This window comes from Eschrichtius robustus, chromosome 20 (genome assembly GCF_028021215.1).
Source record: "Eschrichtius robustus isolate mEscRob2 chromosome 20, mEscRob2.pri, whole genome shotgun sequence".
In the NCBI taxonomy this organism is placed as follows: Eukaryota; Metazoa; Chordata; class Mammalia; order Artiodactyla; family Eschrichtiidae; genus Eschrichtius; species Eschrichtius robustus.
Window position 1 is genome coordinate 12458265 of NC_090843.1, and position 12666 is coordinate 12470930.

Here is a 12666-nt window from a genome sequence, read left to right on the forward strand (position 1 = left end):
TCCTAAATATTTTTGTACATATTACTATTATCTGTGCTATCGGGTGTAAGGCTTTTGTATCTGTGTGGTGGGGACACCACACAAAGGTGAGGGACACACATCTCTCCCCAGCTCCACCTCAAGGACAGTAAACAGGCGGGAGTATTTTACCATGGAAGTTGGCAAATTCTACAGCTGGAGCTTGTGCTCAGTACGTGGTGAATAACTCACAAAGTTGAGGGAATGAAAATTGAAAACCATCATCTGATTCAGCAAAGAAGTCACTCAAGTCATCAACAAAGTAATGAAGTCCCAACACACAGCATCCTCAGTTCACTTTTGTCTTATGCATGGACTTCAGGAATGCCAGCCAACATTCATGTTAAAAACACCACTGCTTCCACACCAGAGACCTCTGGACAGAGCCAAAGGCCATCCTCGGTCAAATTCACCACCCTCATTAGGAGCTGGGCTTCTGGAAGGTCCTACCTCCCAGTCCTGTCAGGGACTTAGCCAGGCCTGAAAATCTCTCGCAGGAGGGACAGGCTGCCACTGGCCCAGGATGTGAGTTGAATGGTTGTCTCTACCTGGGACTCATCCCCACACCCAGCCCTGAGCGCTACATCTTCCGGCCACTTGACTGCAGCCTAGGAATGAGTGTGCAGGCTGGGCAGAAGAATCATGTTTATTGGAGGGATGGGGAAGGGGGGTGGGGGTAAAAGTGGGCTCAGCATGGAACACGGGTGTGTGTGGGTGGAGGGGCTCAGGTAGCCAGGAAGCCTCCATCCACCGGCACAGTGGAGCCCGTGGTCATGCTGCTGCGGTCACTCAGCAGGAAGAGGATGGTGTCTACCACGTTCTCCACCTCTGTGGGCGGGGTGGGGTTCAGGACGTGGTTGAAAGGAGCTGCCCTTCATCCTTCCCTCCCACCCCTCACCTGAGCAAGCCACTGATTCAACTCCCAGCTGGGCTCCCACCCGACTCACCGGCAAACCTGCCAAGCGGGATGCGATCCAGCATGGTCTTGGCCTTCTGGGGGTCGCTCCAGTTGGCCTGGCCCATGGGTGTCATCACCACTGTGGGGTTGAGTGCATTCACACGGATCTGCACTGGGACAGGCAGGGGGTCAGCTGGGTGGGCTGAGGCTCTCTGGGCACGTGGGCTGGGTGATGGGAGGCATCCCAGTAGGGCTCACCTGGTGTGGCCCAAGCTCCAGAGCCATCACCTTGGTCAGCATGTCCAAGGCACCCTTGGTGGAGCCTGTGAGGAGAGACAGCCTGTGTGGAGCCTGAGCTGGCTGCTCAGGCTGGGGGGGTGGGGGGGCAGGGCACAGCCGGGGCTTGCTCACAGTAGACGCTGTGGTTAGTCACTGCGCGCTGGGAGGCCTGGCTAGAGACATTCACGATGGACCCCGGGGCTCCCCGAGCTATTAAGCCTCGGGCCACGATCTGTAATTGCAGAGGAAGCATGAGGCAGAACTGGTGTCACCCCCCAGTTCCCACTCCTGCCCTGAAGGCAGCTCACCTGGGACACCTGGATGACAGCCCGAAGGTTCACGTCGAAAGACCTGGAAGCAGATGTATAGACCCTGGTCAGGGACTGGGACTGCTGCAGCAGGAGACAGCCCTTCCCCCTGGGAGTTCCTCCACCCCACCCTGGCTCACGTGTCACACGCCTCCTTGGTGACCTCCAGGAAGGGCTGCAGCAGCGCCACGGCAGCATTGTTCACCAGCAGATCCACAGGGCCCACGCCGCCCAGCGCTCGCTCCGTGGCCTCCCAGTCACCCAGGTCCACACACACGGGCTCTACCCCAGGGCACTGTGTGTATTAGGTGGTAAGGGGGCACATCTACCAGAGGATTCATGCCCAAGAATGGGTACAGCTGGGCCTCTGCCGCGCGAGGGAGAAGGGCTGGGTTTGCATGGCCTTTCAGTTCGACAGGGGGAGGGGTTAGGGGTTCCACAGGAGCCAGTCACCTTCCTGGGGCTCAGAATCCCAGGCTGCTGCAGGGGGAGGGTAGTTAACTCGGCCTCTGGGCCACTGGGCAACTCGGGGCTTCGGGAACGGGAGTCTGGCCCCGCCTCCGGCCAGTCTACTTCCTCCCAGCGCCCGAACGCCTCTGGCCCCGGGCCTGCAAGGCAGCCATTTCTGCCTCCTCCTAAGCCCAGGGGGAGTCGTCGTTCTCCCGACCCGTCGGTCCCCAACAGAGGCCGTGCGCCCGGCGTGGGGGAGGGTGTGCAAGAGTCCTTGGCGAACCCTAGCGCCCGGCGCCCGCGTGTCCCGGCCCGCCCTCAGCCTCGCCCGCCGCCCGCTGGGCTGGGACAGGGCGACGCCTACCTCGCGGACCAGGCTGTCCAGGTCGGCCTGGGTCCGGCTCACAGCCACCACTTGTGCACCCGCCGCGTGCAGCGCCTGGACAGTGCTGCGCCCGATGCCTGCGAGGAGCGCGGCTTAGTGCGGGCGCCCCTCCCCGGCCGCCCCCTCCCAGGCCCACCTTTGGCCGCCGCCCCGGGCCCACCTTTGCCCGCCCCAGTGACGAGCGCCCGACGCCCCGCGAAGCTCAACTCCATGAGATTCAGACCAGCCCTGCGCACTGCTGAGGCCCAACTGCGTGTCTGGGTTCAGCAGCGCGCGACCGTCCGGGAGGGCGCGGGGCGGGGCGGGACGCGGCGGGCCAATCGCAGGGCGGTGTCCTGGGGAGGGAGGGAATATTCAAATAGAGGCTTCCCCACGGGGGCGATTGGCCGAAAGGAGTGGGCGCGGCCGGGGCGGGGCAGGCGGGGGTCCCCGCAGGACTCTTGGGCGGGGTTTTTCAAACTGCCCTGTGGTGACCCTTAGACCCGGCGTGAAATAGGTTTAGCGGGCCCCGCTAGCATATTTCCCCTGCCAAGATGATTATTACAAAAAAACAGATGTGGTAATTAATACGTGAAATTATTACGTGGTAATTAATACGTAATTATACGTAGCTGTACGTGAAAGACATCTCAGGGCTAACATTTTTTTCTTTTGTTTCTGAGAAGAAAAGTTTGGCAAAAAGGATCACATGCTCCCCTCACCCAGACCTGGGAGTAGCTCACGCAGGCTCACTTGTGCTTAGAGGGAAAGGGTTTGGACAACCCAATAAGCCTGAAGAAGAGGCCAAGACTAACAAAGGTGCGCTTTAGCCTCAAAGGGAGTTGAAACGCTGACTCACCCGACCAACCCACAGAAGGCCACCAGGACTTTAAAAACTTGGATAGGATGGGAAGGGATAGGCTTGGTGTCATGGGGTACCCAGTGGCCAGCAAGGGCAAACATTGCTTCCTGCAGCTTTAGGGTCAGAGATATATGTGTGCTCATGTGTCCACGTGTGCATTGGCTCCTCCTGTAAAAGCTACTTTGTTCTGTGGGTCATGGTGGGAAAGTCTAGAAACACTGCCCTTGAGGACCTTCTGTGGACAGGAGTAAGGAAGTGGTGATTGCAGGGCCTCTGGGTCACTGTGGCTTTAGGCCCAGAGAGGTGGACAGTCTGGAGGAGAGGGTGGCCAGGGACAGCCGGAGGCACAGGTTTGAGAAGCCCCTGGAGGATAGCCAAGTGAGTCCTCCCTACCAGACCTGCCCCTGTGGTGCAGCCGACACCCTCTAGGCACTGGGCAAACCCTGCCTTCTGCTCCTAACCTTGGACCCTGCCCTCTGCCTGCCAGAAGCCAAGGGGAGGGGGGGAACAGCCCCCAGCCTGTCCTTCCTGAAAGGCACATCTGCTTAGGTCCCTTCACTGGCTTTACCTGGCCCCCAGAATGGTGTCCAAATCCTTTCACTTGCCCTGTGATCCTCGGTGGACCAGCTGGACTGAGCCAAGCCAGCTTTGGCACAAACCTTACTCTGGGAGGCCCTGAGGCTGGCTAGAAGTGCCCTCAGCACTCCCCATTCCTGCAACGTGCCCTTCGCTCTCTCAGCCCAGTGGTACCATTGCCTGGAGGGCCCCACCCCAGCCCCTCATCCCTTGCCCCCTTGCCCAGAGTTGGACACTGCACCAGTCCAGCTGACTGACCACCTCAGGCCTCATCACACCCACACTCAGAAGGCAAGGGTCATGTGGAACCTGACCCAGGAGGCAAGCACAGCTGAATCCCAGCAGGGTCTGCAAAACCCTCTATCTGCCTCAGCTGCAAGGCTGTTGTGTCTGGAGTCAGGCCAGGGACAGTAGGTAGAGCAGCAGCTGTGGACCCTTCCCCAGCTGGGGCTGCCCTCTCATGGGTGGTCTTGTGGGGGAAGGTGTGCCCCAAGGCGGAGCTGATTGCTCAGGGTTGGATAAGCCATAATGGTCCAGCACCCCACCCCTCATGCCGGGGGCTGGGGGCTGAGCGCTCAGCCCCATCTTCCCTAGGGATAGCCTATGGTCCAGAGCATCTCCCCGCAGCTCCTCAGACCCTCTACCCTCTCCGGCCGGCGGTAGTGGGGGCGGGTGGGGGGGGGCATGCTGCGCTGAAGGGCGGAGCCAGAGCCTCAGGGGAGGAAAGGTGGCTGCAGGCTGCCTTCTGCCCTCGGCCCGGAGAAGGTTGGGTGCTGCGGTTAGGGCGTGGACACGAGGAATCTTCTTGCGAGGAATCTTCTTGCAAGGAGGAATCTCGGCCCTTCAGCTCAAGGGCAGGGTCAGCGGTGGAATCCGGAGGGCTTCGGATCTGCCCTCTCTTTACTTCTTCGAAGGTTAACCGGTGCCCCCCAGTCCCTGATCCTCCCCTCCCCAGCCTCGCGGCGTGCCCAGCCAGAGCCCTGGCACGGCTAGCTGCAAGAAAATGGCCTCCATTTAATTAGGCAAATCCACTCCAGCACAGCTGAGGACACAGTGGGTGGGGACGACAGGGGCGGGTCTCCTGGCACGTGGGTGTGGATGCGGGATGGGCTGGTGGGGCGGAGCCGCGGTGTGTCGTGGAGGTGGGGCCAAGCCGCGGGGCGGGGGCAGCAGGCCGGGCAGTGGGAGATGCGGGGAGGGTCAGGGCGTGGGCGTGGATGGGGCCAGGGGTGTGGTGGGCTGGTGGCCTTGGCGGTCTGGGGGCGGGGCGGTGGGGCGCGGAAGCGGGGCCGGGCGGGGCCGAGCAACATCCCTCTGGCCGCCCAGAGCACCGCCCTCTTAGGAGGCCAGGTACCCGGCATCCACAAAGATTCCCGAGCCGCTGGTGGGGGCGCTGCGGTCGCTGAGCAGGAAGAGGATGCTGTTGACCACGTCTTCCACCTCTGCGGCGGGTGGCGGGCGGGGTCAGCACGGCTCGGCCCGGCTGTCTGGGCCCGGCTGCCCCAGCTGCGCCCACCACTCCACGAAGCCCAGCTGACCTGCAAACTGCCTCAGCGGGTGGCGCTCCTTCAGCTTCCGGGCGAACTCGGGGTCAGACAAGGCTTGCTGGCCCATGGCGGTCAGCACCACCGTGGGGTTTACCGAGTTCACCCGGATCTGGGGCCGAGGGGCCGGAGGGGCGGTCTCAGGCGGCGCACGAACCCAGCCCTCACAGACCCCACTGAGCTTGCTTACTCACCCCCTGGCGCCCCCTACCCCCGTTTTCATCCCCAGCCCCCACCTCACCCCCACGCTGCGCCTACCTCGTGCCTTCCCAGGCCGGGGCCCCTGGCACCCACAGCTCCCCCATGCCTACCTTGTGCGGCCCCAGCTCCATGGCCATGGCTTTGGTCAGGATGGTCATTTCACCCTTGGTGGAGCCTGTGGGAAGAGGGCAGCACCGAGGACCCTTAAGGATTCAGCCCACTTTGCATGAGGCCCAGCTGCTCCTGCACGGAATGGGGGCTCAAGGTTGGGCAGAGGGACTCACTGTAGGCAGCTAGGTTGGGAAGGGTGACATGGGCCGCCATGCTGGAGATGTTCTCGCTGGAGCCAGGCACTCCGTGGCGTGGCTGATCATGCCCCGGGCCACAATCTGGAAGCCAAGAGAGGGGGCAGCCTGACCCCACCGCACCCCCTCTTGGGCCATGTCTGCACTGGGCCACATCCTCCCACTGGCTCACCTGAGACACCTGGAACAGCGCAGTTTCACAATGAAGGACCTGGGGGGAGAGGGGACAGTCAGACAGACCATGGCCACGCCCGTCCACTTCCTCAGCAGCCCTCTCCCCAGTCCACCTCCTCTCCTACTCCTCACCTGTCGAAGGCCTCCTTGGTGGTCTGCAGGAAGGGCTGCAGCAGCGCCACGGCGGCATTGTTCACCAGCACGTCCACAGGGCCCATGCTGCCCAGTGCCCGCTCCATGACCTCCCAGTCACCCAGGTCCACGCACACGGGCTCTACCCCGGGGCCCTGTGGGAAGGCATTGGCCAGTGACCAAAGGGAGCGTCCTGGCAGGCTGGTGAGGCATCCCAGAGGGTCACAGGCCTGGGCCATGATGGGGCTGCACACCTCACCTCCTTGGAGAGGCTGACCAGGTCGGCATGGTACTGCTCACAGCCACCACTCGGGCTCCTGAGGCGTGCAGGGCCTTCACGGTGTCCCACCCGATCCCTGCAGGGGTGCACGGGGCAGCCAGATGGTGCAATATGTCTGGGCCAAGGCTGCGGGTGGGGGCAGCAGATTTGCTGCTCAGGAAAGAGCGGTGAGACAGTGCTGGCCAGAGGGTGGTGGCCCGGGGGTCAGGGGTCCGGCCAGCCAGGATCCGGCCAAAGGAGGCCCAGAGGGCAGCCCCTTCCTGCTGGGCCGAGGGAAGAGGCCTTGGCTGGATCCCCCCATCTGCCCAGAGTGATTCTGAGGGCCTCCCTCGCAGGAGGGCTCTTGCATTGACCAGGGAGAGGCTAGCATCATGTCCCAATGGGGCCTGCTGGGTGGTAGGGAGCAGTCCAGGCCCAGATCAGCTGGCTCAGGCACAAAGGGACTTGCAGGCCCCAGCATGGGCCTGTGAGGCTCTGGGTCTGGCCACCTTGCTCTCTAACCTCGGCCCCTCACACACCCCCACCTGCCTCGCTCACACCCATCTTTCCCTTCCCCGTCAGCAGGGCCCGAAGGCCACTGAAATTCAGCAGCATGGTGCCAACTCCCAGCCTCTGTACAACAGGAGGCGAGGGCGTGGGGGGTTTATAAGCCCAGGCTGGGGCAGGCTGGGTGGCCAGGCAGGTTTGTGTGTGATGGGGGTGTGGGGGGCTGGCTGGAGGAGGGAAGACTGGGGGCACTAGGCGGGGCCAGGCATCAGTGCAGCTTCTGCTTCCTTGTTCGCAGAAACCTGTCTCCTTAGAAGGGGCCACCGTCCTCACCCACAACCCAAAGGTGCCAGCCAGAAGCGCCATCCTGGGTTTTGGAAAAGAAACTAAAAATAAACCCTGGGGTGGGGAACATGCCCCTTCCTGGCTGGCTGGGGACAGGTGCCCTGGAACTGGTCCCTGCAAGCCCTGGGCCTGATGCCCCTGGGTGATGGCCGAGGCCGCACAGAGGTCCCTCTGGGGAGTGTTCTCCCAAACACCCACAGCTTAAAAAATCTCCCTACCTCCATCAACCCTCACCCAGATCAAAACCCAGCAGCACTTGCTTCACTCAGCCAAGGCCATCACTACACTCCAGACACATTTTCAAATGCCAAAGATAATTTTTATTTTGAAATAAAAGTTTCACAGTTGCAAGGATAGTAAGAATTCTTTTCCCCTGAGCGATTTGAGAGTAATTTGCAAAACTAACACTCCATCACCCCTAAATAGCTTAGTGTCCATTTCCTTGGAATAAAGACATTGTCCTACGCAACCACAAAAACACACAATACATGCAACACAACCACAACATAACACACACCATCACAACACAGCACAACTGTCAGAGTCAGAAGAGTAACACCATGCGTCCCTACCACGTGATCCTTAGCTCCCATTCAACTTTCATAAGTTGTCGCAATGATGTTCTTTAAAAAAAAAAAAAAGAAAAAGCTATATCAAGGTTTAATTGATATATATGACTATGCATATTTAATGTATACAGTTTGATGAGTTTAGACATATGCAAACACCTGTGAAACCATCACCATAGTCAAGGTCATGAGCATATCCATCACCCCCAAGTTTCCTCATACCCATTGGTTTTGTGTTTGTGGTGAGGGCACCTCTCACAGAATCCCAGTGCTCAGTACCAACTGTGAACTACAGGTCTCTACAACCTGCTTGTCTGGCATAGCTGAGACTTCCACTCCTGTTCTTTATGGCCAAAGGGTCCAGTCCAGGGTCACATGTTGTCTTTGGAGGTCCCGTCTCTCTGTCTCCCTCACTCTGGAACACTCCTTAGTCTTTCCTTGACCCTTATGACCTTGATACTTTTGAAGAATATAGATCAGTTATTTTGTAGAAAGTCCCTCAATTCGGCTTTCCCAGTGTTTCCTTGTAATTAGATGCAGGCTGTGCATCTCTGTCTTGAGCACCATGGAAGTGACACTACGTCCTCACAGCATCCCATCAGCTGGCACCATTTTGATCGGTCCCATCACTGGTGATGTTAACTCTGATCATGGGATGGAAGCGGACATCACTAGGACACCACTTCAATCACTGCATCGCCCTTCCAGGTGCAAAAAGAACACGGCTGCAAATCCTGGACGAAATGTCCCCTGTGTTCCACACCAACTCGGAACTGTGCGGGGAAAGGAGTCTGGAACCCTAGGTTCAGCCTTGCACAATTTACATTGACCAATACAAATCCACCCCAGTCCGTCTAACTTCACTTCCAAGTAAAGCCAATAGCAAAGTCGGCCTGACATAATTCAACCAACAACACACAACCAAATACATGCTACCCTCTCCCCAGAAGGTGACGTAAAGTCCCTTTATCCATCTCTGGGTGATGTTCATTCCTCTTCCAACTGAGTCGCACCCCCCTTATATATCCTGCAACTTATATGCTGATGTAGAAAGATAACCACTATTAACACATATTATGATAGATGGTGAATGAGAGGGACAAGAGAAGAGAAGAAAAATCGGTTAATATGTACACAAATATACTTGTGTAAAAATGAGGATGAAATTATTATAGTTCTCTTTTCTGCAACTGGTCACATGGTCACATGGCCATAACTACTGCTTATCTCCTTACACTGCCCATATTCTCTTGTCCTCCACTGCCAGGTGGAGTCAGATCTCTGAGGGTACACATTTTGATTCCTGCTTTGAATCTGCTACCATTGTGGCAAGTGTGACCAAGTTGTCTTTGGGGATTAAGTGTGTGGAATTGGGACTTCTCTGATGGTGCAGTGGTTAAGAATCCGCCTGCCAGTGCAGGGGACACGGGTTCGATCCCTGGTCCGGGAAGATCCCACATGCCGTGGAGCAACTAAGCCCGTGTGCCACAACTACTGAGCCTGCATGCCACAACTACTGAAGCCCGTGTGCCTAGAGCCTGTGCTCGGCAACAAAGAGAAGCCACCGCAATGAGAAATCCGTGCACCGCAAGGAAGAGTAGCCCCCGCTCGCCGCAACTAGAGAGAACCCGCACAGCAACGAAGACCCAGCACAGCCAAAAATAATAAATAAATTTATAAAAAAAGAATGATGACTTTCCCTTATAACTGTGTGCAGCACCCAGGAGCTGTAATAGGGAAGAGCCTTGTATTCTGACAAGGTAATTACTAAAGGGATGTTGCCTATTAGCTTAAATTACACATAATGGCCCATCACTGGGAACCCTGCCTCCCAGGTAAAGAGCGTGAAGCTAAAATACCTTTGTTTAGCTGACATGAAATATCCCAACCAGGCCCACCTGTGAATGGCTGAAGGAAGGAAGAAATTAACACATCCCTTCCAGAGTCTGGCAGAACCAGAACTTTCCCCCCTCCCCTTTTAGTATAAGAAGCCTGAATTCTAACTCGGGGAAGATGGTTCTTTGGGACACTAGTCCACCATCTTCTTGATCTGCTGGCTTTCTGAATAGTTGCTGTTCCTTTGCCCCAACACCTCGTCTCTCAATTTATTGGCCTTTCGTGCAGTGAGCAGTTCGAGCTTGGACTTGGTAACAGAGCCGCCCTCTCAACATGAGGGGCCTTCCTTCCATATCTCCTCTATTTTTTATATTCCTCCTGTGTGGTCAGGACACTCAAGATGGCTGTCCTCTTGCTCTCTGTACATCCCCCGCAGGACCAGTGCCTGCTTCACTTACACCCTACTCACATGACTGACCTTCTTACATACTTGCGCTAGGCCCCAGCTAGAGATCATTCTTACCAAAGGGGTGGTGAGGGGCGTGCCCCTCTACTGGTTTCCCTGGTAACTAATGAGCCCACCTGATGTCAATTCCCCCTATAACTGGCAATCTCCCCGCCCTGTCCCATCACCACCCCACACACACACACCCCGGCCTGGGAGCGAAGGCTGCTGCCATGTCCTGCTTGCCGCCCCGCTGCACATGGTGCGGTGTCGTTCTAGGACGTTGTCTTGGACACGTAAGTTCCCCCACCCATTAAACCACTGATGTCTCTGTTGCTGACTCCGGGCTCTTTCTTTGATCTTGAAGCTGGGCAAGCACAGGCCTTGTAGGCCTGTGGGGTGCAGCCCAACACCTCTTTTATTTCATTTTTCTTCCCCTTACTACTCCTTCCAAAAACGATTTGTACTTATGGACCTTGCTTCACATTCCATATGAGTTAGGAGTGCTTCTAGCTGCAAACAAGGTGATTAACACTGGCTGAAATGTTTCTCTCATAATAACAAATGCATGATGAGAACGTGGCACCAGCAACATCAGAGACCCAGGATCTTTCCCTCTGTCCACTCGGTGAGACGGAGCCAGGACCCTGAGGGCCCTCCCGAGTACAAATCCTTTCCCTGTCCCCTGTTTCTTGTTTGTAGGAAATAGGTTTCGTTCAGCTTCCTTGGCCTTCCCTGAGTTCCAAAGGGCAGATTCAAAGAGTTGCTAATCAGGGAAGGGAGGCAATGCAGAAACAAAGGAGGAGCAGTCAAGAAACAATAGTGCAGCCTTGGGGCAGGGTCCTGGTTCCTCCTCAAGGAATATACGTAACAATATCTTTGAGCTCTTCTGCAGGAACTAAGGCCCCCACCGAGGTAGAGGATTGTAACCTCAGGCTGAGCCAAGATTCCTGGAATACTGCCCTGCTACCTCACCACCAACCAATCAGAAGAAAGTCACACCCTGCAGCCTTCACCCCAAATTTCACCTATTAAAATCTTCTCCTGGAAAACCATCCGGGAGTTCAGGTTTTTTGAGCATGAGTAACCCTTTCTTGTTCTCCTTGCTTGACCCTGCAATCAACCTTTCTCTGCTCCAAACTCCGATGTTTCGGCATGTTTGGCCTCACTCATCGGGCACATGAATTTGCTTTCAGTAACATCAATGCCACAGCACTCTTTACCGGTTCCAGCTTCCCTGGCTGTTATGGTGGCCATGTGACTTCTTCAAGCCAGTGACATATGGGAAATTAACATCCCTACTGGGCTCAGATGGTGTGTATCTAGTATGCCTTCATCCCGCTTTCTCCTCCATTTCACCTAGACGATCCAAGGATGCTGGGCCCCAAGGATATAAGCAGCCTGAGTTCCTGACTCACCACCCATGCATGTCAACAGTGTGATGTGAACAAATACACTTCCAGGGCTTAGTGGTTTCTGCAGCACAGCCTGGCGCATCCTGACATACATTCTCTAGGTTGGCTTCATTTTTTTTTTTAAGTATAAAAAATTAATTAGTAAACTAATTCTGGCATCATTTGTTGAAAAGACTTTCCCCCCTTGAATTGCTCTGGTGACTCTGTTGGGAACTCTATGATAGTAGAAGCGCGTATCTGTGGCTGGGCTCTGCTGTGTGTCCCACGGATCCATCTGTTGGTCCCAGTGCCAGCGTCACAGTCTCCATACTGTAGTTTTGTGAAATGAAAGTCATATTTTTATGGCAAGACAAGAGGTATTCAAACAAAAAATCTTCTCTGCTCTTCGACCTCCCTTCTCCCCTCACTGTGCATCGTGTATCTGCATTAGGCATCAACCAAACCTCCCCCATCAGCAGGAATACCTGCTCAACTGTAAAGACTAACATTCTCCCAGCATCAACAAGACAACTCCTTAAGGGATAGTATTTCTTTTTTTTTTTTTAATGTTTTTTAAAATTAATTTAATTTAATTTATTTATTTTTGGCTGTGTTGGGTCTTCGTTACTGCACGCGGGCTTTCTCTAGTTGTGGCGAGTGGGGGTTACTATTCGTTGCAATGTGCAGGCTTCTCATTGCAGTGGCTTCTCTTGTCGCGGAGCATGGGCTCTAGGTGCGTGGGCTTCAGTAGTTGTGGTTTATGAGCTCTAGAGTGCAGGCTCAGTAGTTGTGGCTCACAGGCTTAGTTGCTCCGTGGCATCTGGGATCTTCCCGGACCAGGGCTCGAACCTGTGTCCCCTGCATTGGCAGGCGGATTCTTAACCACTGTGCCACCAGGGAAGCCCAGGGATAGCATTTCTTCCTCATCTTGTATGGGGTCACGTGACCCACCAGGATGACACTTAGATTTGGATCATGTAAATTGTCTATAATATGTCATTTGATGTGCAGCCTTCTGTCTCAAAAAACTTACATAACTGTGCCTTGACTTCTAATGGGTGGAACAGTTCTCAGAGCTTTCTGAGATGCTCTTCCTGGGTTATAATCCTCAAATTTGGCTCAAATAAAAATTTCCATTTCTTTCTTAGATCGACAGATTAATATATATATATTTTTTAATATTTAAAAATATTTTTGGCT

General features: G+C 55.6%; 2 protein-coding genes across 2 annotated transcripts; both read right to left on the bottom strand.

Annotated features, from left to right (window-relative positions):
- Nucleotides 1–646: 646 nt before the first annotated feature.
- On the bottom strand, nt 647–2606 carry DCXR (dicarbonyl and L-xylulose reductase). Its single transcript, XM_068530067.1, has 8 exons — nt 2499–2606; nt 2318–2415; nt 1644–1798; nt 1504–1546; nt 1328–1427; nt 1175–1239; nt 966–1083; nt 647–846 (listed from the first exon to the last, which is right to left on the bottom strand). Exons 1-8 carry the CDS (start codon nt 2548–2550, stop codon nt 743–745), a joined length of 735 nt encoding a protein of 244 aa, XP_068386168.1. The 5' UTR covers nt 2551–2606; the 3' UTR covers nt 647–742.
- A 2487-nt stretch (nt 2607–5093) lies between these two features.
- On the bottom strand, nt 5094–6985 carry LOC137754857 (carbonyl reductase [NADPH] 2-like). The gene is given in 11 exon segments (XM_068530781.1): nt 5094–5197; nt 5294–5411; nt 5611–5675; nt 5785–5860; nt 5863–5889; nt 5978–5994; nt 5997–6016; nt 6112–6266; nt 6371–6399; nt 6402–6467; nt 6931–6985. Coding segments are annotated over 11 exon segments (732 nt in total).
- Nucleotides 6986–12666: the final 5681 nt, after the last annotated feature.